Source organism: Grus americana, chromosome 7 (assembly GCF_028858705.1).
Source record: "Grus americana isolate bGruAme1 chromosome 7, bGruAme1.mat, whole genome shotgun sequence".
NCBI lineage: Eukaryota > Metazoa > Chordata > Aves > Gruiformes > Gruidae > Grus > Grus americana.
Window position 1 is genome coordinate 33,582,625 of NC_072858.1, and position 27,300 is coordinate 33,609,924.

Here is a 27,300-nt window from a genome sequence, read left to right on the forward strand (position 1 = left end):
GCTACTGGAAGGAGTAGAGTTCGCACATCTTTTTGGACATACGCTTAGTCCAAGCTACTTTTACCAATTTCAGTATTAAAGCAGCATCTGTTTTTACATGTTTTAGATGAGAGTTCGTATGAATTTAGCAAGCATACAAGCCTGCCAAGTCAACACCTTTTCTCAGTTAGTTTTCCAAGTGCAGCTACTTAATGTAGGTCTCCTATGCTTGCTTAATTAACACTGATTTTCAACCCTACGACACAAGGGTTTAACTACAAAATAGAACTAATAGGATCCTATGCACCAAGCTATTTAAATTCCCAAAGTATACATCCACGCTGACACCAATAATACTGTACTTAACAAACACAGAAACAAAGAAGATATAATATTAACACACCAGCACAGACACAAGAGGAAGGAAGAAGACCACTGCTTTCTATCTGGTAAACTTTAAAGGGAAAATATTCAAAACCATTAAAGACAATGGTGGGAGTTAGAGAAAGCGAAGAGTCTTTGCAGCGCCTGCACAACAGAGCTCAAATGGTGGGACAGTGAAAGGCTGGCAGGTGAAGAGCCGTGTGGTTGGTGGAGTCACCTTCACCCGCAGCACACAGGTTTAGTTATTTCACCTGCTATTTTGGCTACCTGTCAGTTACATTTGCACTTCACAGCTCATCCTCAACGCTTGATAAAAATCAAAGCTGATTCGTGACATTACAATGTCTACAACAGGAAACTGGTACACAGCACCCGTCTGCCAGCACAGCAACACAGCGAGGAGCTTGGCCTGGCTGGTGGAGGAGTAAATTGACGAAGGTTTAGAATTACAATGGAAAAAAATCAGAAAACTTTCTACTTAATTACTTTTACATGCAAATGGCACACATTTCAACGTTCCAGTAAAGTTCATCTCCAATCACTTGTATACTAGAGCAACCCAACAAAGCATTTTGATTGCAAATGTGTTTACATTACAGACTATGTAAACCACAGCACAAAGTCACAGTGGCCTGAAAAAAGTTATGTTTTGCATTCATTATTTTGCCGCTTGCTGAATTAGAAGTGGTTTGCTCAGTTATGCACGCAGTTTAGCATACCAAAGACAGAGTGTCTGCTAAAGATGCCAGTTTTCCAGACAGCCTACAGGTTGCTATAGAAGTCTAACACCTTTTCTCTCTATCCAAGATGTCAAAAACATACAGACTGAGTTTTAGATTTAAGAAAAATACTTCCTTTTTGTAAATTAAAATCTGACGAAAATATAAGATAATCAGTCCCTAGAGACAGTGCCTAAAGAACTTCAATGCACATGACCATTTTCTCAAGTTGTTTACAAACAATACACCTACCAGGGGTTCAGAAAGATGCTGTGCCTTTCTACCAGGCAAAGAGAAAATGTCTGACTGACAAGATGTCTTAGCCTCTTTCAACATTAGAAGGCACTCTGCTGCTACCTAATCAAGACACATTCTCTTCTCGTAAAGTATTAACAAAGCACACGTTTCCCCGACTAGCGCTATATTTGTCATCCATGAATAAATTACTTCTGTATTGTATTTCATGCACTCTTCCTGCCCACATCCTGCTAGACATTGAATGCTTACTACTAGGAACAGATGATAGGTTTGCCTAGACAAGCTCCATTTCTTTGCTGGATATATCGACAATGAAAACACCGATTATCAATAAAATAGCCATTACACTTGGAATAAAGTAACCCCTGTGAAAATCAGAAGAGAAGAGAAGAGAACGAGCACATGCAGGTGGGATCAGTCTCTCTCAAGGCATCTCTATCTGCACTGGCAAGGATGTACAGGACAGCGTACACAAGTATCGGGGTTATCTTTAATCAGTCTTTAACAAGTTACCTACTTTTCTTGCATGCAGGCCATAATCATTACAACACCTAAATGATCACTCTAACCACTGAATTAGCAAAAAAAAAAAACCCACCAAACCCTAACCTGAACTCCTAAACTCCCAACTCATAGAGAAGAAAACAATGTCACATTTATTGTACTTTCACAGGTATTTTACTGAGAATTGATGCCTAACAGCATCATATAAAATGATGTTAAATTCCAAGTTATCCTCGCAGTGCTCATAAACCAGTAGCTGAGCTCTTCCCGGGACAGAGTGGTGTGTGTTACTCGCATTGTTTTTAAGGGGTTTATTTTAAATGAGTTTTTAAATAACCTCTTGAAATACCACAGCTAACAAAAACAATACAAATAAACCAAATATTTCTTCATGACTAAGACGCTATCCTGCAACTCGCTGTTTCTGCACAGCGACGGAAGAGGTGACGGCTGAAGAGATAATCCATAATCTCCGCAGATTACGAGTATAAACTCGAAGAAAATCTCTACTTTGAGAAACTTCAGGGAACATTCAGCATCGCCCTTCCTCTGCACGGCCCTTACCGCTCCTCTCCTCGGAGCCCCGCCAGCCGCCCCTTCCGAGCCCTCGCCGCTCGGGCAGCCGGGGCAGGGGCGGCGGGGCCGCCTCCCCGCGGAGAGCCGGGCCGGCCACGCGGGTCTGAGGCGGCGGGGGAACCACCTCAGTTCCTCGCCGGTTTCGCTCCCGGTCCCGCAAGGACCTTGGTCGCCGCTGAGGGCCCAGGGACGGCGCGAAGGGCGCGAGGTGACCCCACCTGCCCGCCCGCCCGCCCCCCCCCTCCCCCGGCCGGGCCGCGGTGACAGCCCGTAAACTCGCCTCAACCGCCGCCCCCGGAGGAAGGGGGGTGGGGTGGGGGGGCGCCCGGCGGGGCGGGAAGGCCGCGGCCGGGGCAGGGCTGAGGGGAGGGCGGCGGCCGGGCCGGCCCTGCGCGGACACCCCCGCGGCGGGGCACCCCCCCACACACACACCACACGCACACCCCACACACCCGCCCGCCCTCCCGCCCGCCGCCGGGCCCGGCGCGGCGCCGCCCGCACTCACGATGGTGACGCTGGCCTTGCGCAGGTCGCGGTTCTCCTCCTGCAGCGCCTTGCACTTGAGCTTGTAGGTCTCCAGCTCGATCTTCAGCACCTTGTTCTCCTGCTGCAGCGAGGCCAGGCGGTTCGTCAGCTCCTCCAGCCGGAACGGCGAGATCACGATCCCGCCCGCCTTGCCCCCCGAGCCGCCGCCCGCCACCCCCGAGCCGGGCCCCGCCGCCGGACCGCCCGCCGTCAGCTGCCCCGCCGGGCCGCCGCCCCCGCCGCTGCCGCCGGCGCCGTCGGTGTCGCTCTCGCTGGCGCTGTCCGCCATCGCCGCCGCCGCCGCTCCCGCCCGCCGCCGCGCCGCCAGGCGAGCAGGGGGCGGCGCCCGCCGCGCGCCGGCGCCGCTGCCTCCCCGCGCGCCAAGAGGGGCCGCCAGCGCGCGCCGCCCGCCCACAGCGCCGCCTGCCGGCCCGCGCCGGCACCGCCGCCAGCCGGGGAGCGCGCCGGGTTTCGCGTCAGCAGGGTGGAATAACATCACTTTATTCTGCCGTAGCGCCGGTTCGGACGTCCCCGACGGGACGGCTTCTGCGTGGAAGCCTTTGTTTAAACACAGAATTACCCATGGCAACCAGCTTGCGCGCAAACCCTGGATTTTTTACCTCAGTGTACGGAAAACCCGCTCGTCGCCCAAAGCTGAGAGCGGTGCAGGAAAACGCTGGGCTCGCCCAGCAGCGCCGTGCTCCAGATCTCAGCGCAAGGCTGGAGCCCCAGGGGTTCATTTACACGCGTTTCAAACAACTGAAAACCGGTTTTTTGGGGTTTTTTTTTTTTTGAAAAAAAGAATATATATCTATGTAATAACGTACTGCCCAAAGAGCGCGGGGAGTGCGCGAGGCGAGAGAGGCCCCATGGCTGCCCCGGCGCAGAGGCAGAGTGGCATGTTAATTCAGGCCTCTGTACTGCTGTAAAACTGCTTTAAATTAAGATATATTCATGCCCATCTCTCATTCCAGATAATGTATTTTCTGATATACTACGTGCATTAGTTTTTTTTTTTTTTATATTACATCTTTGTGGAGCAGCTGAATAAAGGCACGAGTTGTAGTGAGCTATAACGGAGTGTACGCGCCATTCATTATATGGCATAATGTGGTCCGTATTGCTCCTGGATAAATTAGCCACCAAGACTGTATAATTGGTTTCTCAATTATTTATGAAGGGGTCTTTTAACAACAGTAATTTTTCCGTTAATGGCAAGTAAGGATTTCATTATCTCTAACTGCACTACCTTTTTGTTCCGTGCCACAGTAAATTTCAAATTTTACTCTTTTTAAGGGCTATAATATATGAAAGAATTCCATCTCTGTAAAGTAATTATTCTTTTTTGCCTGCCTGGGAATATAAGTGCAGGTCATTTTATTTTTGGTCTCTTAATCACAAGAAAAGCAGTAAAAGGGCCGTTCCTAGTTTCCAGACATGGGTACTATTTTCCGCGATGCCTGTCCACGTGTCTGACCCCGGCACGTTTCGCTGCCAAGCAAACAGAGCTCAAAATGACGGGGGAGCAGGGGGAGGTGAGGGATGGGGGTCCCCATCCAGTGCTGGTGCAGCTCCACCTCGGCCCGGCCGGGGTGCGTCAGCTCGAGGCTTTTAAGGCTACAGAAGCTCCTGCGCCGCCCGCTCGGCCCTGCGGAAACTGAGCTGTACTCCTGCAGCCCGTCACCTCTGTGCTGAGCCTGGTGACGCCATTAAAATGTCACCACCCCAGGCAGCTGCAGCCCCCCAGCTGGATTTCCCATCCCTGGGCTTCCTTAGGGCGGGATTTCTCTCACAACATAAAAGCATTGGCATCAAGAGATGCTGCTATAGATGCGCAGGTTACCACAGACCAGCTAGATGATGCCCATGAGGTCTCGTGAGATTTTTGACGCTGTCCCAAAATGCCCCGGCAGCAGCCCTTGGGGACCCCTGGGTCTGCTCCTCTGCCCCACAGCAGAGCCCGGGCTGAGCCTCGCCACCAGTGGGGGCTTTGGGATAAAAAACCCCAAGGGATTAAAATAGGATTTGACAAATAATGAGCACTGGTTTGGATGGGTCGTTAGAATTCAATAGAATTGCTTTTAAATAGGTCTGCTGGTGTTTGGGAAGCCGGCTGAACACAGCCGGGTCGTGAGGCAGCGTTATTTCACGTACACACTCCTCAGTGCTGGCGATGGCAAGGCAAGCCGGTTTGCTCATCGCCTCTGTCCGCACGCACACGCGATCCTCAAAGCAACCTCATCTCTAAACAAACAGGTTTGTAACTTAGCGTTCTTTCTTCATCTGGCTGCCCGGCTTTGATCAGCCAGTTATTTCCATTGCCTTCGGTGGGACTGCTCACATTTGAGTGTCTTGTTGAATCAAGGCCTAAATATTTTGAAAACCTGCATCAGCAAAACACACATCTGCTGTAGGCTAATCTTAGCCAGCAAGCCCCACGGCGTGCTTAACCTTAAGCCACTCTTCAGACCTATCAACGTTAATCTTAAGTGCTTTGCTGATTTGGAGCGCTATAATTTTCCAGAGGACGTGGCCGCAGCTCCTTCAAACACCAAAACTAGCCTGAAAATGGACTTGGAGGTGCAGGCGACATCATCAAGCCAGCAATCGGTCCCCAGGATTACACCATGCAGCTGCTGGAACATTGCTAGAGCAGGCCGAAGTGGCTGCAGATGGTGGGTATGGAGAGGAGGGATCTTGAGGCGAGAGGGGAGCTTTCCCCCGGCCGCCTCGCCGTCCCTCTCTGCTGGGGTTGCATCAGAGGTCTCGCTCCTGGCCAGCACGCCAGCTTTCATAACAATAAATTATAACCTGGCACTTCTGTAGCACTCTCCAGTTCAAAGCCGTGCTGAAACATTATCTAATTACTTCACACAATAGCCCTGGAAGGCAAGAAAGGGAGGTAGCGAGCTGAGGTACTTGCCCAATGACAAACACTGAGTCAGTGGGGGAGTGGGAGGAAAACTCAAGGGCACTTGGTGTTCCGATCTGAGACGGCATCCTTCTTGTCATAACAGCATTTCAGTCATTCAGAAAATAGCGCCCGTATAGTTAATTACAGTTACACTTAACTACTCCAAATTAATAGATTAAACAGGGAGAGAAAATTTTATCCTAATTAGCACCCTCCCCCCCCCCAAAAAAAAAAAAAATCACATGCTTTGCACATCTGTAAGATGTTAACCAAACCAATTAAAAAGTATAACTATGTGGTATGAGCATAATTACCAAAACCCCCCTTTAAAGGCTTATAGAGGCTGTCCCGCACCGCGGCTTCGCCCGGCTGCAAGGCTCCTCGGGGTGACGCTGCCAGGGTCCTGTCCCCCAACGCAGGCGGGGGTTACTGAGCCACCACAACCAGCCTGTCACCACCACAGCACCTGCAGCATGAGGGCCCCATCCTTCTTGCCCCAATTTTTTTGTTTGTTTGTTTTTTGTACAAAAAATAAATACAAAACTATAAAGGGGTAAGGGGAGGTGTTGGTCCAAATAAAGAATCTCAAAATGTCACCGGCACTGTAATGCTGGCAGAGCAGATACTCATGTCAAGAAGCAGCAATAAAAAAGCAGGAATTTATTCACAGAAACTATCATTACAGGAGGTAATGGGCGATTAGAAACAGTATTTAATAAACTCACATCAACGGCAGAAATATTTATATAAAATACATTTCTAGGCATGAGGGGTTAGAAGAGGTATGTTCAGAGATTTAATGTAATCCTTAATATAATTCCAGAGGTCCATTAATCAACTGGAAGACCTTCTATAACAATACAATTTTATTAAAATATTCAGTAGTTATAGACTGAAGAGAAAAAGACCAACTGAAGCTAATTAATCCCAAGAAAAATTCTGTGCAGTACTCAGAGTACCCAACTGAAATAGAGAGGGAAAAAAAAATAAAAAGACAAAGTAACATTAAAATGCAATTAATGGAAAATATTGCTAGGAAAATAAACTGAAGCAGCATTAAAAAAATTTGTGACCTGTATACAAGAGAATATTCAAAGGGGAAAATGGAGTGCATATGTGGAGATTTTACCATTGCAGAAGGGTTGTTGAAGGGGAGAAACCTCGAGTTGAAAGACATTTGTATGAGCAGAAAAAAAACCCCAATTTACTAATATTGTAGATTAAGGCATCTATTGATGCAGGATAAAACATGTTTTCTAACAAGAAATTCAGATGAAAATAACGCCACGCTGCTTTGCTTTTCTGGCCAACAATTATTTAATCAGAAATCTGTACTAGAAAAGAAGTCTCTGAGCAGGATAAAGTATCTGACTATGAAATTTTGCTGTGCAACAGCAACTCGGGAGCTAACGCATCTTCTGCTCTGGGGCTTTGCTTTTGTATCCTTGTTCTCCCACGGAAATATTTTCAGAATTCGTCCTAGGTTGGTTCTGTTGGTCTGGCCATGCCGTAACAATATCCAGCCTCTGGAAGCCTTCCAACGAAGTTGGTGAACAGGGGATTGCTGTGCGTTGCTGTTTTATAGCCCAAATGGCTCTCAGTAATTGAACATTAGCGTGATGGGAAAAGTACCAATAAAACTTTTATTATAAATCTTTGCCTTCCTCCAGGATTTAGGGTCAAATAAATAAAGCCATGCACAATTAGCATACTGTTTTTAGCATCAGCAGTTATGAAAAACGTGGCACGTACATAGATTTTTCTTGAGCAGCTCATTTTTCTGTCCTTCACTAACCTTTTTCTCCCCCAGTAATGGATTATTTTTTATGTCAAGCACTTTGCAGCAGGCTGGGTCTAACTTTCCCATCTCCCCCCTCCCTACCCTAGGGTCTGCGTCTCCGTCGGAAAAACCTGCTGCGCTTTCAACGAAGCGAGAATATTTTCCTCCTCACTATCATCGTGTTTTCCCTCCCCTTGCTTGCTCCGAGATTAGAGGCGAGCTGAGCCAGGAGCTCTTCTTCCTCCAGCCCCAGTTTGGTGGGATGTGCCCTGAAAACAGAGGTCCTGTTTGCATCCATCCCCTCCTGCCGCCCCTTGGGAATCCCAGCGCACAGCCCCAGGGCCAAGGATGCAATGGGTCGGTGGTAGCGCTTTCATAGGTCATCAAATTTTATTGACTTGATTGAGCCCAAAGAAGCCCCAGTTATAAACTCCTTCCATAGAAGGCATGGAGAGGTTTTTGGAGGTGCGTGCCCTGCACGCCAGGCTGCAGCAGTTCCCGGGTAAAGCATGTCTCAATTTCCTGCACCATGTGTGCTACAGACAAAGCCCGTGTTAAACCACCCCCCAGGAAATTAGCATTAATTAGCAGGGTGCTGCAATCCTGCAAGCAACTGCCATTTATCCCACTAATGTCAGCTCTGCACTATAGGAGCTCTTAGAATTTCTGACATTAAAACTATTACTGGCCACAAATAAAATGTAATTGATATTCTTTCAGAAATGGAAAAAGTACGGTAGGATACTCTGCAGCATTATTATTAGGTAGTGCTAAATCAAATATCAAAGGATGAAAATAATGCCGTATTTAGCAATCAAGTTTATTTTAATAGATGCAGTAAAAGTCTCATGACTTATAATTTTGCCTCTAAGGGGAATGTTCTCACTGGAGAAAATATGAAAAAAAAGACAAAAGCACACATTAGAGGTAGAGCCCTCGCTCACTCCAAGGCTGGCTGAGCTGTTTGCTAGTGCTGGCAAGACCTCTGTTTTCCTTCTCAAATGACCATTTATGCTTCAGCCTTGTTTTTTTCCCAAATATCCTGAGCTACTGTTGGAATCAATACACTCGGTACAAAACCACCCAACACCCAGGAAATCCTGTTTGTGCAACATTTAATGTGAAATCTTAAACTCTGCAAATTTAGCTACAGAATTCTCGTTCCAACGTTCACCGTCTCCATCACATCAAAGCTTCACGGGAGGCAGGAAGCGGTGACATGGCCGGCCTGCGCAGCAGGAGCTGGAGCACCGGGACCTGCCAGCAGCGGGGTGGCCGCCCTGCCTGGGCACGTGCTGCGCTGGCCTGGATGGCCCAGGACATGCATCTGCCGTGGTTGCAGCCTGCTCGGGTGCTGAGCGCTACCCATGGCTGGTGCTGTGCTGCAGTCATCCTCGGGAGCCTCCAGACAAGCCAGCAGCTACTCACGGGTGCCATCACGGTCACAACCAGCTCCCCGAGCTTGATGGTGCCACATAAATCGCCACCAGCGGCAGGAGACCTGTCAAAATTCCCCTACACACCTCTGCTATCTGCACAGGCAACCTCACTTCTTTGCCTACATCAAGAGACCTTCTGCCTGCCAGAATTACCAGTCCAGGTACAATCACAGCTCTCTCCCTCATCAGCGTCAGGCACTAACAGGGGACCAGGCAGAGGAGAGAGATGAGTCAAATAAAACGCTGCCTTTTGGCTGCTGTTGCAGAGAGATGAAGTGAGGCTCTTCTACAGCGCTGCTCCTGCCTTCCTGCTGGTAGTCATCACAGCCTTTGCTTCCAACTGTAAAATTGTGATATAATATTAAATACCTACATCCACACACCATTTATTGAAAACATTCTTTTTTGTTCAGCTGATCCAGGTACTCATGACCGGGAGGGAGGCATCTGGACAGCAAGGTCTCCAGGAGAACGATCACTGCTGTTGGAGTCTGACCTGCAACAAGATGTGTTTGTTCTCCAGGGGCGTAAGTGGCATTTGCCCTCCAGACCTCTGGTGTAAGGACCTGAGCCATCAGCTTTGTACCAGCAGTATCCTGACCTAGGTAAAGCACGCATTGCAACACAGACTGGCTCCTAAAGTAATGAAAACCACTTCATTTACTGCCACTGCTTCAAAAGCTGACAGCCCTACTAACTCGGAAACACCGACAAACCAACCTGTTAGGCTCTCCTGAAGCCAAGTGCCAGGAGAGCTTTGCTGACTGACCCCAGGTGAGGACCAGTTCCTGCGTGGGTCAGCAGATAACAAGCAGCAGACCGGGTTGGAGCTGTAGCAGCGGTACTTCCTCAGGTACCAAACAGGGGTAAAATACACCATCTTCATGTTGCCTTGAAAGCCAGGCAAAACAGAACCCTGAGTAATAAAATTTATTTATTGCACCCAAACAGAAGCCTGCGGTCCAGAGGAGTGAGCGCACATCGATGCTGCCTGCAAAACTTTGTTTTGGCCACATTTTATATACCTAGTGGTCCATCACTTACAATATACAGAAAGTGCATGCAATATACAGATGTACGCTTTATTTAGATCATCTGCAGGAGGCTGGTTATTGGTCTGACTGATACATGTCAGGAAGAAAACTGTTTTCAGTAGTGTTTTTCCTGGTTCTCGATGGGGTGAAGGAAATGAAAGGAGTCCAGAATTAACACGCATTGGAGAAGAGGCTGCGCATACCCCTGTTGCATAGGTCCTTTCCCCACACCCGTGGAGTCTCCTACGTCCCGGGGAGGTGGGTGTTCCCTAGCTTGGCTGAGGATGTGCAGGCTGCTGTTTTCCTCCCGTTCCCCCAAGCTGGGCACAGCCTGCCAAGCGACGGCCTGTCACACGGGGAGGGAGAGGAGGTGCTTCAGACGGAAGAAACTGCGAGGAAAAGCAGCAAAAAGCCAGGGGTGGTAAACGGCTGGCCTGGTGAAGCCGCCCGTCCATAGGGTACAAGAACACTGCCAAATACACATTATCCAAGAGTTTTAACACAATTTATTTTATGCTTAAATAATCAACTAGATCATCCAGTGTTTGTTGTTTTCATACATATGTAATTAGAGCTATTATCAATGAATGCTGTTTCCATATGAATATAATCAACAAATTAAAGTATTTCACCAAAACCCAAATAAAAATGCCCTTTAAAACACAGCAGCCTTAACAACCTAGTATTACACTGCTAGGATGATTACAGATGATTGGCTTACTGAAAGATTCTACATCTTATAGCCAGTACACAATACAGTAATAATTTTACAGCGTGCTGCCAGTCTATTAGCTAATAATTTCTCTTCAGTTCATTTAAAAATATCCCAAACTTGTGCTCCTTAGAGCACCAACCCACTTCTAAAGCTGCAAGCATTACCCCCGTTATAAAGCGAGAACAGATAGCACCCCCCTCCCCATAATGCAACTACTGTATATGTTATGGGGTTTAGGTCATTTCATTGAAAAATTGGCAACAGCAACAAATATTAGATGAAGGGCTTTGTGTTTACAGATAAAATCTTATTTTTCATGTTGCGGTATAGTGTTTGCAAAACTGGAAAAGATTTAATCAAAATAAGGTGAAACACATGCATCAAAATATTAGTACTCTGAAGAAAAATTTTCACAGAACTACAGAATTCCTCATTTTGGGAATCATTTAAATTTGCAGCAGATTTTAAAGATTTTTTTAAAATCAAGCTAGCGTTTTTGCATATACAAACATTATAATTGCTAATATACAAGAATCTGTGAAGATACACCCAGAATATCCCTGTAGGTGCAGCCATTTGAGACACCTAGCCTGCTCAATGCATTTGCAATATTCTGTTTGTGATCGAAAAGGCAGTGCCTTATCAACATTTATTCTATTTTGTTAGAATTTATACAGTGTTATTTATTTACAGCAAAACTATTGATGTTTAAAAAAGAAACAAATAGTGTTTTATACCCTGACAGTTTGGGTCCAAGAAAAATAAGGCGAGCTGTTGTGGATTTTAGTAATTTCAGTGTCTTTCCATGGTTTAACCATTTCGTCTTCGTACATCCCCTCCAGCCACAGGAATTTATTTCTTTTGAGATGACATCAAACTGCTTGAAAGAAGCTGTTAACAGCATGGCATCTTGTATATACATGGCATTGGTAACTGCACACCCTCCAATCCTGTGAATGAACGTGAATTTCCATGCTCTGTAAATTGGCTCATGCTAAATTAATTTTTTTGTTTGGTTTTTTTTTTGTTTTGTTTTTGTTTTTGCATAAAAACCATGCGGTTAATGTGTGGAAGCAGCAAACACACGCACACTTTTATAGGTGAATGTTTAATTCCTGTTGATTTTTCTTCAGTGAATGTCCCTCTAGAATACTGGCAGTAAAAGCACACAGTCCTATGGAAAGAAAAGATAGCACAAATCATTTCTGAGTATCTCATTAGAATCAATTTCGTGCCTTTCCCTGACTAAACAGAAAAGTTCTAATTGGCATTATGGAATTCTGCAATAGGATAAATCACACGCTTTCTAGGTAGGTAATGACATTAGTTGAGCTCCCAGCACGAAGGGAAAATGCAGCCACAGATGTCCATGCTGCTCCTGAACTGATTTACAAATACCTTTGCAACACGCTGCATTTCATCACCCCAAAGTACCAGCTCGGCAGACCCGATGATGACAAGGAATAGGTACTCTATAAGCAGAAGAAACAGGATCACCTCCAGAATGAGAGCACACTGCTGCTTTCACAGCAAGATTTTGTTTATTGTTTGCAAGCATCTCCACAGTGGTGGAAATCCTGCGCTCCTTGCACATCCACCTCTGCCAGTCGCTTGGGGAACATGCCTGGGAGAGCCAGGAATGCGGAGTCCAGGCTTTAGGAAGCTTGGTGAAGGACAAAGCGAGAAGAGGAGCAGCCCCATCCATCTCCCGCCTGGCCTGCATGAACGGCACCGAGGAGACAGGGGGTCCAGCTCCTGCCCTCTCGCCCATCCACAAACAGTCACGCAGCCACGCACGTAAGGACAGCAAGTTTGTTACATCTGTTGTACGACAGCGATGCCTTGCAGCAAGGAGGCAGGAAGCAGAAATACAAACACGGGCGAATGGGAGCTGGAAGACCTGCAAGCTCCCCAGCACCTGGGCGCAGGGAAGCCTGTCTGGGAGCACGGCTTGCGCAGCGCCTGCGGGATTCAGGCTGGCACGGACACGTCTGTTTACTAATCAGGTCACAGGTCCACGCGCATTCCGCAGGAGTGCTGCACTCTCCTATGCTAAAACAATCTGTCCTTGCCCACATCCATGGGTGTCATAAATCTATCCGGCTGCTGAAAGCCGCCTGTTCGCATTGCAGCAGTCATGCTGGCTCGCAGAGTGCTGTCCTGCAGAATTGCATGCAAAAGTTCTTGGCTTTTCCTTTCAGCCTATATTTCACAATGGGTTTATTTGCAATGGTGACAAAGACATTTTTATAGCAAAATCTAGCTAACGTGATTTTTTTCAAACATTCAAAGGAAAAGCACCACCTCTGCCTTCCAAATGGGATTGTTTTGTCTTTTGTAACCAAAAACCAAACTGGTTTTCTATCAGAATCCCCTGTCTGTGCAAATACATCCACTTCTGCATTCAAATACAATGTTTTCAATAGATTCTTGACTGGGCTCACAATTACTTAATCCACATTCGGTCATGTTTATCCCATCAAAGTTTGGACGACACAGGTTCATCTTACAGGATAAAGTTCCCCCCGAGCAAAGGTTTACTATCTAAGGAAGACTCTCCCCGTTCCTCAGGGGCTCTAGCACAGAAGAGTTGCCTACTGGAAATCACAGGAGAAATGCATCAGCAATCATGGCAGCAAATTTAGTTCTGAGGAACTCAGACTTGGGCTTTCTGAAGGTCAGAATATGTTTCATACATTAGGCAAGGACTGCCTTGTTAATGTCGTTTTATTTTAAAATGAAACGCTTCTCCCTTATCCCCAATGTGTGTTGCATCACATTTCTATGCTGGCAGGCTCTTTATCTGCACTGCTTAAGGGGTTCAATGCCCCATCTTGCCTTCACTGCCTTCGAATTCATGGATTCCCGCTGGTTTCCCCCTGCAGATTGACAGTGGAGAAGCACAGGAGCCAACTTGGGACACAATTTCATACAAGCAGCGCCATCCCTTTGGCTTGCTTTCCTCCCGTATCCTTGAGCTCCATGAAGGAGAAAGATGTGCCAAAAGAATCACCTCCCTTTTCAAAACATTAAATATTTTATGAGTACGTTGAGCAGCACGCCACATGAAGCGGTATTATTCTATTAGCACACGTGGGCGGGCTCTCAATAAAAGCAGGAATTCAGCGGCCGTGCTAGGTGGATGCAGTAGGTGCTTACCAGATACTGAAAGCACGCCAGTCGCCTTGCAGCGCTCGCTCCTTAGGGACTGATCCTGTAAAGCCCTCAGCTGGATCCCACACACCGAGCGCCGCTGGCATCAAATGGCACTACTCACCCGCACAGAAAGCCCGTAAGGGCCAGGTGGCTTTAGGGACTGCCGTACACTGCAGCAGTCGGAAGGGACTAGTGTCTCAGGAAAGACGCTGCTGTCCTTCACCTCCACATCACTACCCAGTATGCTTTCCAGGTCCTGTTTATCCTGTTCTTAAATCCTACGGTCAATCCTATACCAGATGTATAGGAAAAGGATAACGTATAGACTTGCGCTTCATAAACTTCCTCTGCCAAATTCCTAAACCTCATCAAAGCTAAGAAAAGTTCCAAGTAGGAAAAAAAAAAAAAGACCAGAATGTGGTAAATATATGCACTTGAAGCTGTGACTGACTGACCAGCATTGACAGACAGACTGGCTCCTCCTGCATTTACGGGCACGTTTGCTGTGTGACTACAACTATGTGGTTGAGACAAAGCAGCCTCTGGCTTCACGCTGTTACAGGGCCACTGCAAGGGTGTCTTTGTGCATTCGGGTTTAGTGTGGGAAGCCCTTATATTGTCAGCTGCTGTTTTGTTGCAATCGTTATGGCTGAATCAATAAAATTCACAAGAAGCAGTCGGTAAGGATTATTTGTTGGCAAATACTGAGACACTTCACCGGCTCTTACAAGGACTTTGACTTGCATACCTGCCCTGAGATCACATGCCTGATGGTGGAAGAAGCCTTTCACTCCCAGTAGATCTACTTGCGTGCAGCTCCTTCACTATTTCGGTTGACTTTTAGGAGTAGAAAGTGCCATAGATTACAGACACTACACTTTGTAAAACTCTCAGAAATCTTACACATGCCTCAGTATGGCTTTGCTTTATGTTCCAAGAAGTAAGCTCAGTTTCTATACATGAGCTCAAGGTCATTTTCTGCTTACAAGATCAAGGACCATCTATTCAGCTTTGCAGCTTGAAAGCAATGTCAAGGAAGCAGAAGGCAAGCCATTGCGCGGCCCAGGTGCTAGCCCCCGTGCTGCGCAGCGCTGCGCTGGCAAAAGGCTTTAGCAACGGAAGAAAATGGATCACACTGACCATTCAGCGGTAGGCTTTCGGCTTTCATGAGTAACTTTTCTTCTCCACGTGTCTGACTTCTTTCTTCGTCTTCACCTTATAAGCTTCTCCCTGCGTTAAAGGAAAAGTATAAACATTAACATAGTCTGCAGAGACTGCTCGTCATTATAAACCTGCTTCCAAAACAGGCTCCACATTTTGCTGTAACAGGATAAGTAAAAAGCAGTGAAATCACATTAACACTTCATTTCAAAGATACACACACTCTACTTATCCACTCTGCTGAGCTGCAAAAGCACAGGCCTGAAATATCATCCTCGAGTAGAAAACACAGGTCTACAATTTCAGCGCAAGCCCTGGGTTGCAGCGCCTGGCTGGCAGCCCTCGGCAGAGCCCTGCCATCCGCTGCAGTGGGATCCAGCGCCACCGCCAAGGAAAAGCACCTTTCCCACCCGGCCTCCCGGGTCAGCCGGGATCGGCAGACATTTCCAACAGCATAGGCCGTGGCTGCTGTTATGATGTTTCACAACGTCTGTGCTTTCAAGTGAGCAGGTTAGTAACGGAGTAAAGGGAGGAGGAAGAAAGCCAGCAAAAACCACCGCCAAAGCAGCGCAGAAGTAAAACCAATGACAGTGGCAAGCAGCGCAGGTTTCAGTGTCTTTAAAACAGCAAACCCCAAAATAAAGTTCAGCTTTGCTCATTAAAAGCAGCTCAATAACCATCTAAAAATAAATACTCCAGTAATCACAAGCCTCGTTCACATCAGAGAAAGGCATCTGTTTATGTGTGGTTATCGGCAGAATTCACCCCTCAGGTGATCTGCATTGATGTATTTGTAACTATTTGTAGTTTCCGACTAATCTAATCTGCTGCAGCAAATTGAAAATGTTTCCCCTTTGCTGGGCAGGATTTATTTTTTCCCTGATAAAAGACTACAAAAGAGGGGATGGAAATATGTTTGTTTCAACCCTCCTATTTCTGTGTCATCGCCTCCCTCCCCAGCAGATAAAGAGTATTTGTTATCTTTGTTTGTTTCTGAATCTGTTTTCACTCAGACAAAAATTCCATTAACCCCAATGACAACTCTACTGGAGCATGGATCTCCCAGGGCCATGTTGGGGAACAAGGCGTGAGCCCCCCTGAAGCCATTTGTCTCCAGAGGTGCTGCCCGTTCCCCCGAAGCCCCCGTGGGACGGAGGAGAGCTCGAGGCACAGCCCGCCCGCGCGTGCCCATACCCCCAGAGACCCCTGCAAGAGGGGCTGGGGCGTGCTGGGGCACGGCAGGCCTGCCCTTCCCGCTGCCCTCCCTTCTTTTTGGGGGTGCTAAAGCTGGGCACAATCCAGCCCTGCAGAAGGGCTTCCGATTTTAATCGCCAGGGACAAAGTCTTGGTGCTTCCTTGTGCAGGAGTATGGTCCTTTGCCTGGGTATGGTCACGTTCCCCTGAACCCCGCAAGCCCTCAGTCGCTAGCACAGGGGTGTTGCGCAGGGGAGCGGGAGGCCAGTGGGGACCAGACTGCAGCTCAGTCCTTTGGGCTGGTGAGAAAGACACCGCACCTACGGGTGGCAGGCACGACTTCTGCAAGGGCTTAACCAAACCCACAGACACGGCTCATCTTGAAGGCACAAAACTGCCCCCAAACCTACAGTCTAGGCCTGCCGCCTGTTACACCGAAAGAGATCTTCACGCTCCTGTGCCGACAGAGTTCAGCCGGGCCCCTCGGACACAGCCCCTGCCCGCACGCAGCGCAGCCAGACACCCCTGCCCCGTCACCCACAGGCACAGCTTGTCAACAACCGCAAGCACCGCACTTTGCCAAGGCTTCTTGTTAAATGCAAACCTCCGGCCCTTTAGCAGCGCTTTCTAGCAGTCAACACAACCCTCTGCGCCTACTGTTATTTGCTGGTAGTCCCCGTTCCATTACCATTTCACCAACTTTCCTCTCATGGGGGATAACAACGCGTCTTACTACCTTCCGGGTGATCTGTGGGAAGCAATACGTGACAAGTATCGATTTTTTATTCCTCGATTTTAAAGGGAGAAAGTATATTAAAAGATGTTACTTGAGTGCAAAAACTCAGAGCAGTGATGTAATTCGTGATTACTTTTCTCGTGATGACGTTGCCCTCTTCGTCGGTAAACTGTTCCTCTGTTACAGATTCACCAGGAACGTTTTTTGCTTCCTCACCCTAAAGAACGTGTTATAAGATTAGCAACATAGCCTATATTCTGCCAAACCCACACGTTTCCACACCAATCCAAGCAACAAGCACATGCTAGCTTCAACTTTACATAACAGTTTGCTTTATGTCACACAAACAGTATGAAAGCCTTGCTCATTTAGCATGCCAATACCTGTGCATTTATTCTACAGAATGTGTCCTTAAAGCCTGTAGTGAGCTTCTAGCACGCTGCTTTTATTAACTAATTCATGTCATGAAGCTCTCTGGGCAACAAATCATCTTGCGGTCAGTCTGAGCCCTCTGAGATGGAGGCACAAATTCAGGACGATACAATCTCTACTCAGACATCCGTCAGCTTTTCACAGCCTCTCAGTGCCCAGCGCACACAGAAACATGGTCTGACACCAAAATAAGGTGAGGGAAATTTGGGATTTAAAAAGACAGCTCTGCCTACAGCCTGCTAAACACCAGATCTTAAACACACACACACAAAGGACAGGACTTCTCAGCATTTACAAACTGGAGAAAGGTACCTTACGTGAGGCTTTTCCTGGCACGGTAATGCCTGCCGACCTGCCGAGGAGCCTCGGCGGCCTGCTGCACGACTTACTGGGATCGGCAGCGCTGCAGCCATGGCTTCTTGTAGCACCAGCCATTTACAGGACCAGAGTAAATAAATGTAAAAGCCATTTCCTAACTGCTATGTCAGTGACTTAATACCACTACAAGAATTATTGCTCAACTTATAAATAAATGATGATACTGTCATCTAAGGCTAGCTGGCAGTCATGAACTGAAGTTCCAGAAGAACTTTGACAATTTTACCTCGTAGAGTCACGTTTCCAAACCTGGGTGCAGAAGCAAGCACTGCATTTGATGCTTCTAAAATATCCATTGTCTGTGCTTATTTATTTCATATCAACAAAGCGAATTTAATCATAATGTAGCTGGCCTACATATGAAAAATTTACACACATAAACAAATAATCCTGTAAACCAACAAACAAAAAAATCCATAAAACTTTTCTTCTCCCCTCACCCTCAACCCACTATGGAAAAAGTGGCAACTAGAGGGAGAAAGCAGAAAGAAACATTGTATAAAACATGTTATATCAATGTTAACACCAAAATAATATTTGAAATGAGATTATTACAGCTCAACATCAAGCTTTCATAATGCTTCCACATACTAAGCAGCACAGGGCAAATATAATTCCTATTTACTGTGGTCTATACGCTACATAGTGTCTACATAAGCTCCTGGCACTGCTCTATAATCAATAAATATAGTGATGCAGTGTTTATTTTTTTGAACCGTTTTCCCAAAGCAAACACAGCTTTTTCAATATGTACATTATGACATTAGGTTTGTATGCTATTTCTAAGCTCTAAACCAAATAAACCTTCCCTTTTGTTTACAAGCCATTGGTCTTGTCTCTAGCCACGGTTTTCCAGTTTCCTGGCTTTGGAGGGATTGCAGCAGGCGGAAGCCAGAGGGGAGTGCTGAGGAGCAGAGCACAGCTCTGAGCCCCCGGCCAGCATTCCTCGTTATCCAGAAGTGCAGAACTGTTGCTTATTTCATATTGAAAGCTGCATCAACATCACCACTTGATAATGAATTAAACAGTTTCAGGCTTTTTACATGTCTTTCCCCCCCACGCTTTCACAGCCTATATATAAACTGTCAAACTTGTTGAACTTTGATGCTTCATGGGGGCCCTGACAGCGGGAGCCTGCTCCTTCCTTTCTCATCAGTGAGACAGCAGAAACGAGACCAGCATGGGGACGGCAGCAGGGGGGCCGTGACTGGGTAAAGGTTTGGGGAACTGAAACCCATGGGGTTTCCTAGCCACGATGAAACGGGGGGAAATACTGATGCTGGAGACTTAACACTTTAATCAGAAGCACAGCAGATGGGGAAGTAGCTGCAGAGTTTCTTTCCTGGCCTCCCACCCGTGGGCTCAGAGACTCCCTAGCAGGTTCCCGTGCGGTGCCCTAAGGGACAGGAGGGAACCCTAGCCCAGACGTCCCACCCACCCCATGGAGCACGGAGAGGTTCTCTCTCATGAACAGGATCTCCAAAGCCACTACAATAAACCCCATGAAAACCAGAAATAAAACATGGCCAGTAGCAAGACTACCTGGCAAGCCAATACTGCTCGTGTGTTCTGGCCCTTTGACTCCTTACTGCCTCTGTAAGCGAGGTTATTCCTTAAAACAAGTTAGTGAGAATTACTGTGTTCAGCTTTAAAATGAAAACTGTATTGATGCACTGAGAGATGTCTCTCGGCAGCAAATGCAGTTTTAAGGGTATGGCAAATCTTGGTTTCTAATTAGCTACATGCTCCTTTAAGCACAGTTTAAGGATAAATGCTGTAAATACTCAGCAGTCAGCACGCATGAAATCCAGCTTTCACAATTCCCTTGCTGGTGGGTAGTTAAACAAATTGCAGGAGGGCTCACAATTGGCAGGAGGTAGATCTGATTTACTGACGTTTCTAATCCTATGCAGTTATAAAGACGGATGTTTGCTAGGAAAAAAACCTCTTACCCACTGGCAGTTTTACTTGTCAGATCTCAAACCAGCTTTGGGTTAGAATGGCACATTAGATGACCTTGTCAACCAAAGCTTTTTTTAAACACAAAGCCGGCGCATCTGCGTCACAGCTAAAGAATAAAATTCTTTCTGCTGCATCATACTTATGTGGGCTTCATTTTACCCTTGACCAGTCGAAATCACTGTCACAATACCAAGAGCTTTAGAAAGGCAGGGAGAAAACTTAATGCCGCGATTACTGGAAGCTCAGTTATATCCCTGGGTCTAAACCACACAAAGGCTGCAGTCTGCAAGCCTCAGCCCCAGAACATGCCAGGAAGCTTTGCAAAGCAAAGTGCTTTAATGTCACCCTGCTCGCTGGAGTGTAGTCCTGCCAAAACCAGCTGGTATCCTCTCTCTGCTGCTCTCCAGGCCAGGAGAAGCAAAGAGCAGCTTCCTCAAAGTCTTCCGCCAGCTCCACTGATTTTCTTAACAGTTATTTGCAGATTATGGGTGTTCCCAGCAACCTCCAGATAAATGGAGTTATACAGTCGGTGCTGCAGTATTGTGCCAAAGTTCACTGCTGATTTGTCGGAGCTCTGGTTTTCTATCATGTTTGTTTTGTTACTAGAGGGATAATAGTCCCTTTTATTCCTCCTATACATCTAGTGGTGTTGTAACAGCGCAGAAAAAAGGTGCAGCTGGATGTCCCTTAACCAGATGGATAAAAAGGAATTTAAAAGCAGATGGAAATAAGCAAGATGGAAAGATCCCAAATACTTTATTTCGCCAAAGACCGGGGCCATGCTGCAATGGGAACAGGAGCTGTACAGAGCACTCAGACCTATTCCCTCACTGGCCTAAGCCACCATCAAGTCATAATCCTTTCAGTCTCGAGATCGCATTCTTGTAATGCACAAACAGCAGCTGCGCCTCGGTCTCCTTGGGGTCTCAAGCCTCTGTGGCAGTGGCAGCAGAAACAAACATCTTTCATTAAGGTCATTTTCATTAGTGAGTTCTGCCTACTCAGGGAGACCTTGTTAATCAGATGCCACGACTCTCCGCCTGCGCCTGTGCTGAGTCTGTACTTGCTTGTTTGCAGATGTATCGCTAACGCCATGGAGGGGGGACGGGGGACCCTAACAAACCAACCGGCAAGCCAAGGAGAGCTGGGAGGAAATGGTGCCACAAGTGGGGCAGAGTATAGTTCAATGCTGGGAGCTGAGTCATAGCTCTGTTGCTTGTTGCATGGGAGACAACATGATGAATAGCCCTTATAACAGCGCTTGTAGTCTGTGTTTTAATTTACCCCTGTGTTATCTTACTGAGGCCGGCAGCTCCAACCCTGCTGGTCCCTCCCGGGGCAAGACGGGGCAAGGGCATTACGGAGCGGAGCAGTTCCGCAGCTCTCCCAGCCTGGCAGCGACTGCAGCGCAGAGGCTGCACCCAGCTGAGTACACAAATGGAAACACTTCCCATGTGCCTTACGTGGGGCACAGGCCCTTAATTCTGCTCACCTACAGGGTGGCCACATTTTCACTTTCCATAAATAAGTTTCCTCTGAATAATAAGATCATGAAATCTGCTGGTTCGAGTTTTGACTGACTGCTGCTCAGGCTCCCGTGCCACTCCTGCACTACGGGCTGAACCGAACCCTCCGCAATCACTAATGCGGGGGTTTCATGGGCAAAATGTATGGAAAGAGACAAATAAATCTTTAACAAAAATTGGCAAGAAATAACAAAAGTACAAGATACAAAATGACATCAGATTTGAATAACCCCTGCTTAGAAATCTATTTTATTTTCCATTACAAAATTCTACCATAAACCTTTTGGCAAGAATCTTACTAAACAGTTTTTGCCAAAAATTTGTACCCATGAAAGATTTAACAACCTCTGAAAAAGCATGAAAAATTAGACACTGATTTCTGTCATGACTGAATAAAAGGAGCTTTGGATCGGGCTCTGAATGTGCACATTGTGGCAGCACTCTTATTTTTCCCTTGTGTGCTAATTGCTCGCATTCCTGTGCCACCATAAAAACCCCGTTTCTTTTGCAATGCCCCATCCCATCAATCCACCATGTGAACAGAAGAGGGGAAAGGAAGCAAAACCAAAAACATCTGCACTACCTTGAGGTTAGAATGCGATCCTATTACATGTGGAAATGGGCATCAGTCCTTGCTTGTCTGGTTTTATGGGCTCAGCCCTCTGAAGTGCTAAATCCCATGGGAATGTGCTCGAGAGTGCTGAACACTTGACAGGACTCAGCTCTTGGACTGCTGGGAAAATACCTCCGGGGGAGAGAAAAGCCTTTCTCCATATTTGGGCCAGGACAGAGAACTAAGGTAGCAGTTAAACGGAAATAATAGTGTTAGCAACAATGCAGAATGGCATTGAGAGGAAAAACAAGTTGGGAAAGAAGAACAAAGGTAATGAAGCAATTCAGCCCTGACACTGTCTGTGGAGGCACATAGCAAAGCCTTTTTTTCACAGCACTCAATTCATCCTCAAGGTTTTGGCGTTACCAAACTTTATCCCCGCAGGCTATGCGAGCACCTCTGTTGTTTTTAATGCACCATCAGGCAGTAATGAATATACACTATGGGGAACCAACGCAGCTCCCCGTGCAGCTCTGCGCAGCGGAGGCTCCCAGCGTACCCTCGTCCCCTTCCCGCTGCTGCTGGTGGCACAAGCCGGCAGAGCGGGCTGACGACACGGGCGCAGCACTGCCACCCATTCATGAAGCCTGCGCCCAGGTTTCTCCGGCATCCAAACCAGTTTTTATTCCAGAGAATGCTAACTCAACAAAGATTTCTAGGGCTGGCTCCTACGTAACCGCAACATAAGACGGTATAGGATAAGTACTCCTGTGGTCCAGGCGTGACTGCAGAAAAGCACTGGGGCATTCCATCGTCGGTGTGTGGCAGGCTTCCTGCCTGGGGGACAGGAGAGCCAGAGAGAAGATGTCCCTGCCTCCTACTCTGCATCACCCCTTAACAACTATTTGGCTAGCCAGGAGCATCAGAAAGCACAGAAGTGGAAGGATGGCCTGATTTAAGCTGAAGGAGGGTCGATTTAGATTAGATGTTAGAAAGAAATTCTTTACTGTTAGAGTGGTGAGGCACTGGCACAGGTTGCCCAAAGAGGTCGTGGATGCCCCATCCCTGGAAGTGTTTAAGACCAGGTTGGATGGGGCTTTGGGCAACGTGGTCTAGTGGAGGGTGTCCCTGCCCATGGCAGGGGGGTTGGAACTAGATGATCTTTAAGGTCCCTTCCAACCCAAACCATTCTATGATTCTATGATTCGCCCCTCCGTGCAAGCGATCCCAGCCCCGCTCAGAGCGAGCCTCAGAGAGGGGCACCGGGGCTGTGGGGTCGGGCACAGCACCCACTCGCCGGGCACTCAGACACTGGCAGGCGAGAGCCTGCTGCTCCCAACCGCTGCTCGGGGCCCTGCGGCAGAAGCACAGGAGTTACTGTCGCTCCGCAGGCTGAGCGCGCTGCTCCGTGCCTCTGAGCACTACATCTCTCTTCCCCGAACGAGGAGCTGTAACTCAGCTTGTGCGTGCTCTCGCAGTGATTTCGGTTCACCCAAACTGAACCTCTGCTCCCAGGAACATGCAGAAATTAAAGTCCAGATCCCTACCGATGTTAAAGCTCGATCCTTCCATTTCTTACCATCATTTCATGAACTTTACATCATCAAAATATACCTACTGAAATGGTGGTTTCCACTCTCAAGCTCTCTCTAAAAGGCCTGATGATTGCTGCTTTGAAAATGTTTCTTGTTCTGTTTGAAGCTTGGCTTGAGATGCAGAGTGGGGGATAAAAAAGAAGCTACAAATCAGAAAAGGACAGAAATATCACATGTATTTTCTAATCAAGAGACAGGTACAGCTCTAATCCAGTTCAGATCAGACACGTTCCTGAGAGAGCAGGTTCAGCCGCCTCCACTTGCCACGCACAGCCTCCCGACGGCATCTGCCCTGGCTGCAGATTACAATGCTACATACGCTGCTTTACCGTTGCTCTGTTAAAATTTCAACCCCAAATTATACCACCACATTTAAAAATAATTTTCTGTGCCTTTCTTTAAACACAGTGGATGTAGTTGGACAGCAAGTGAAAGCTGCCTTTTACATACTTTCTCTTTTCTACTCTGACATTTCCTGACTCCAAACCAGTGGACACTAAAGTAGTTCAGACATAAATCGGGTGGGGGACCTCAGCCACAGGCCAACTGTGCAGCCTTTAAAACTTTCAGCACGTGGATACTTTATGTCTTACCAGAAACAGCATTTAAGGGTCTGTAATCACCCCCAGGCCACCCGCCCCGTTTGAAAACAGAAACGACATTCCTACGTCTGACCAGCCATGTCTTATCTGCAGAGGGAATTTCTGACGAAGGGTTATACCCTGACCTGCCCAGCGCTTTCATGGAAGGCAGCAGGTTCTGCCTGTAAAGATGAGGTCTCGGACAAAACATTCACTTCTACTGAGCTCATTTTTGCAATTCCTGCCCTTTCCTGAGTGGGAGTACGACTGGCACACTGAAAAAATTCAGGGTGAAGACAGTCAGAAATGTCATCCTGCCTTTTCCGAAAGTGCCTGTACCGTGGAGACATCAGTAGCTGGGCAGAGCAGCCTGTCTGCCGTCCACAGTATAGGAAAGGGGCAGTGCCTGCATGCACGCTCTGCTCCACAAAGCATGCAAATTACAGCAATATAGATATGTGCGATCAGAGTGTCACGAATCGCTCCTAAAGTAACAATTATATCTTCGGCAAACTCTGCTAGTGCTGTAATAGCACTTTGGTGGCTGCCTGTCTTTTTCATGGCTTGACTACATGATTTTCTAATAAGAATCTAATAAGTCCTGTAAATTACGGAGGGATTAATATAACGGTTTCCGATGTAGAATGATTTTCTTATGTTTTATGTTGCAGGCAAATACTGCCATACTATGTGACCATACAAGAAAAAATATGAGGGCAAACGCAATTATTTATATGACCGTGTCATTGTTATTAGTATATAAAGTATATTATGCTGTATATAAAGGCCATCTGTAAGTAAATATACTAAATAAAGCCTACTGAAGGAAATGCAAAGAACTCTTACTAACTTTGGTAGGTTTTAAATCAGGATCACCTGCTGTTTTGAGGAGGTTTTCCAGATCACATTAAACACTTAAGACCACAAGTTTCAACCAGAGTACATGGCTCGTACTCTCCTATATCCCAGTCATGTACATTCCTGCAATTTTTTTAACTTTTAATTTAGAATCTTTTCCTTAGGAAAATAAAAAAAAAAGGAAAAAATTGTCACCCATATCTGTCTGCAATTCATTTTGCTCTACATCAGACCACCACACTGCACCTAGCTGTAGTATTGAAGATGCCATGCAAAACAGTGGCAGTGAAGGACACAACATGCCATGCAGCACAGTTGTTTTCCAGCAGAAGACAACCGTAAAACCTCTGGGTTAAGCAAGGAAAGGCCACCCAGCACTTGGTTATAAATACATATTGGCAATGGAAAGCACACTACTAGGGGGGCTCCAGTATGCCAAAACGGACATTCTGACACAGCAGTCCAAACCCACGTCCATGCCAACGTCGCCTCAGGAATGCAAATCACAAAATACCTTCAGAATCAACCGCCTTCGATAAACTCTTGTAGTAATTCTCTGCTCCTCATCTGAGCTTGAATCACTCTCAATCTCACTGTCACTACATTCCTAATAAATGCAGTTTTAGTACATTTGAACAGCACATTTGCAAGACAGAACATGCTGATCAGGACTAGGAGAAGAAAACAGAGGTTATCACGGACAGTGTTTTTCCTGTCTCTATCATGTACATAATGACTTGCACTTTTGCTCTTAAAGTATATGGTGGGAGGAGGCCTTTTTGCTCCTTGGCACGCTGTACTTTGATAACTATACCAGGTATGGAATATCTCAGCAGCTCTTAAGTCTTAGAAAACGGTGTTTGGAATGCATCTGACCTGTGGAATTTCTAAATCTTATGTAGCTGTTAAAAATTTTGTGTACAAAAAAACCTTTGTCATAACTCCTTGCTTTTTTCACCTCAAAACCTAATCTTTCAAACAAATTGTATGGATTCACAAGGTATGGGAAGTGAATTCCCTTATAAAGAAAGCAAACAGTCACACAGAAGGATTCAGTGGAACACCTCCACAAAGAAGAGTACAAAAAAGCATTTTGAAGAACTTCTCCATGTAAATGGCTTTCCTGCTCAGTATTTATCTGCTTTGTAAGTAGCAAAACTGTGGCATAAGGTACAATCATTCTGCCTTTTTTAAGACGTGAACTGGTAGACCTCAGCTCAGGGCGAGGAGGAACAGCCCGCCGCTGGGCCCAGCTTGGTGCCGGGAGGTACCACAGCCACACGCAGGCCTCTGCTCTGTCCTGGCTCCCTCTGCCAGCCCCAGGGTTTTCCCCTCCGAAAGCCAAGGAGCTCCTCGGCTTTGGGGCTGAGCAGCTCTGTGTACACATGCCTGGTGGAGGGCTTCACACCTATGTGTGTGATGGACACAGGGCAGGGGCCCTTCTCACATGATGTTGGGCTGAACCAACCTTTTTCTGAATAGAGAAATTTGAAATTTTTCTCTATAATTATTCAATGACAGCCCAAAATTATTTTTAAAGTCATGAATAGTGGATATTGCTAACTGCATTTCTGTTTCTCTTTTTGAATCTGGCCCAAGACATCCCAAACAAGAAGCATTTCTTCAGAAATGATGTGTAAAATAAGAGGAGGCATAGGTGGGTGGAGGAGAAAAAGGACTATATAACAAAAAGCATTTAGGGCAGGAAGACAGTATTCATCTGTATGTAAAGTCTCCTGCTGTCCTCTGACGTTAGCCAAATATATATACAAAAAAATTATATTCCAACCCTATTCTGAAGAAGTAACAAGGAGGAGGAGAAGATTCCCAGAGGGCACAAACGTTTGGAGGAAAAGTTCTTTTCAATAAACAGCTTCAGGTGGTTTATTTGTGATGGAATTCTGACACTGGGAGTCACCTCGACCATGCGGTGGACATCGCTGTCTTTGGGATAATAGACCAATTGTGCTGTTCTCCTCATTTAAAAAGACCACTGGAATCTGATGCTTGAGCATTTGTAGAGAATTATATGGCCTACACTGTCACCGCACTGCTTTTGTAAACTTCTGGGCATTTACGTGGACTTGGGATGAGGCCAACAATTTGTTTCATCCACGTCACTAGGCAGCAGCCCAATATCAATCGCCTGAGTTTATCTCTTGTTGCAAACTGTGTGCCAAAACACTGACGCAGCCCTCACCCTGCAGGTGGATGACTATTCCTTCTTAGCTCTTTCCCAATGGCTCGTAGAAAAAAATCTCTTTAGGAAGTAATTTTATTTTGTTCCCCCTTTCTTTCCACAGAAATAAATCCGTTTCTTCCATACTTTTCTCTTTATGGA

General features: G+C 46.6%; 2 protein-coding genes across 13 annotated transcripts in view; both read right to left on the minus strand.

Annotated features, from left to right (window-relative positions):
* The window catches only part of CCDC6 (coiled-coil domain containing 6), a 50,836-nt gene extending 47,529 nt beyond the window's left edge, over window positions 1–3,307 (minus strand). For 3 of the 4 annotated variants that reach the window (XR_008577885.1, XR_008577884.1, XM_054832085.1), the window contains exon 1: window positions 2,926–3,307. Coding sequence is in view for 2 of the 4 variants with exons in the window: in XM_054832085.1 (XP_054688060.1) it covers window positions 2,926–3,234 (309 nt within the window). In the remaining 2 variants the exon portion in view is untranslated. The remainder of the gene's footprint in view (window positions 1–2,925) is intronic. The other variant, XM_054832084.1, reaches the window with a different exon arrangement.
* A 7,294-nt stretch (window positions 3,308–10,601) lies between these two features.
* The window catches only part of ANK3 (ankyrin 3), a 371,936-nt gene continuing 355,237 nt past the window's right edge, over window positions 10,602–27,300 (minus strand). For 5 of the 9 annotated variants that reach the window (XM_054832579.1, XM_054832573.1, XM_054832577.1 and 2 more), the window contains 5 exons: window positions 25,474–25,566; window positions 17,208–17,291; window positions 17,027–17,086; window positions 15,124–15,213; window positions 10,602–12,001 (listed from right to left, as the gene is read on the minus strand). In XM_054832579.1, the coding sequence (XP_054688554.1) occupies window positions 15,148–15,213; window positions 17,027–17,086; window positions 17,208–17,291; window positions 25,474–25,566 (303 nt within the window). In that variant the 3' untranslated portion in view covers window positions 10,602–12,001; window positions 15,124–15,147. The remainder of the gene's footprint in view (window positions 12,002–15,123; window positions 15,214–17,026; window positions 17,087–17,207; window positions 17,292–25,473; window positions 25,567–27,300) is intronic. The other 4 variants (XM_054832581.1, XM_054832574.1, XM_054832580.1 and 1 more) reach the window with 1 other exon arrangement.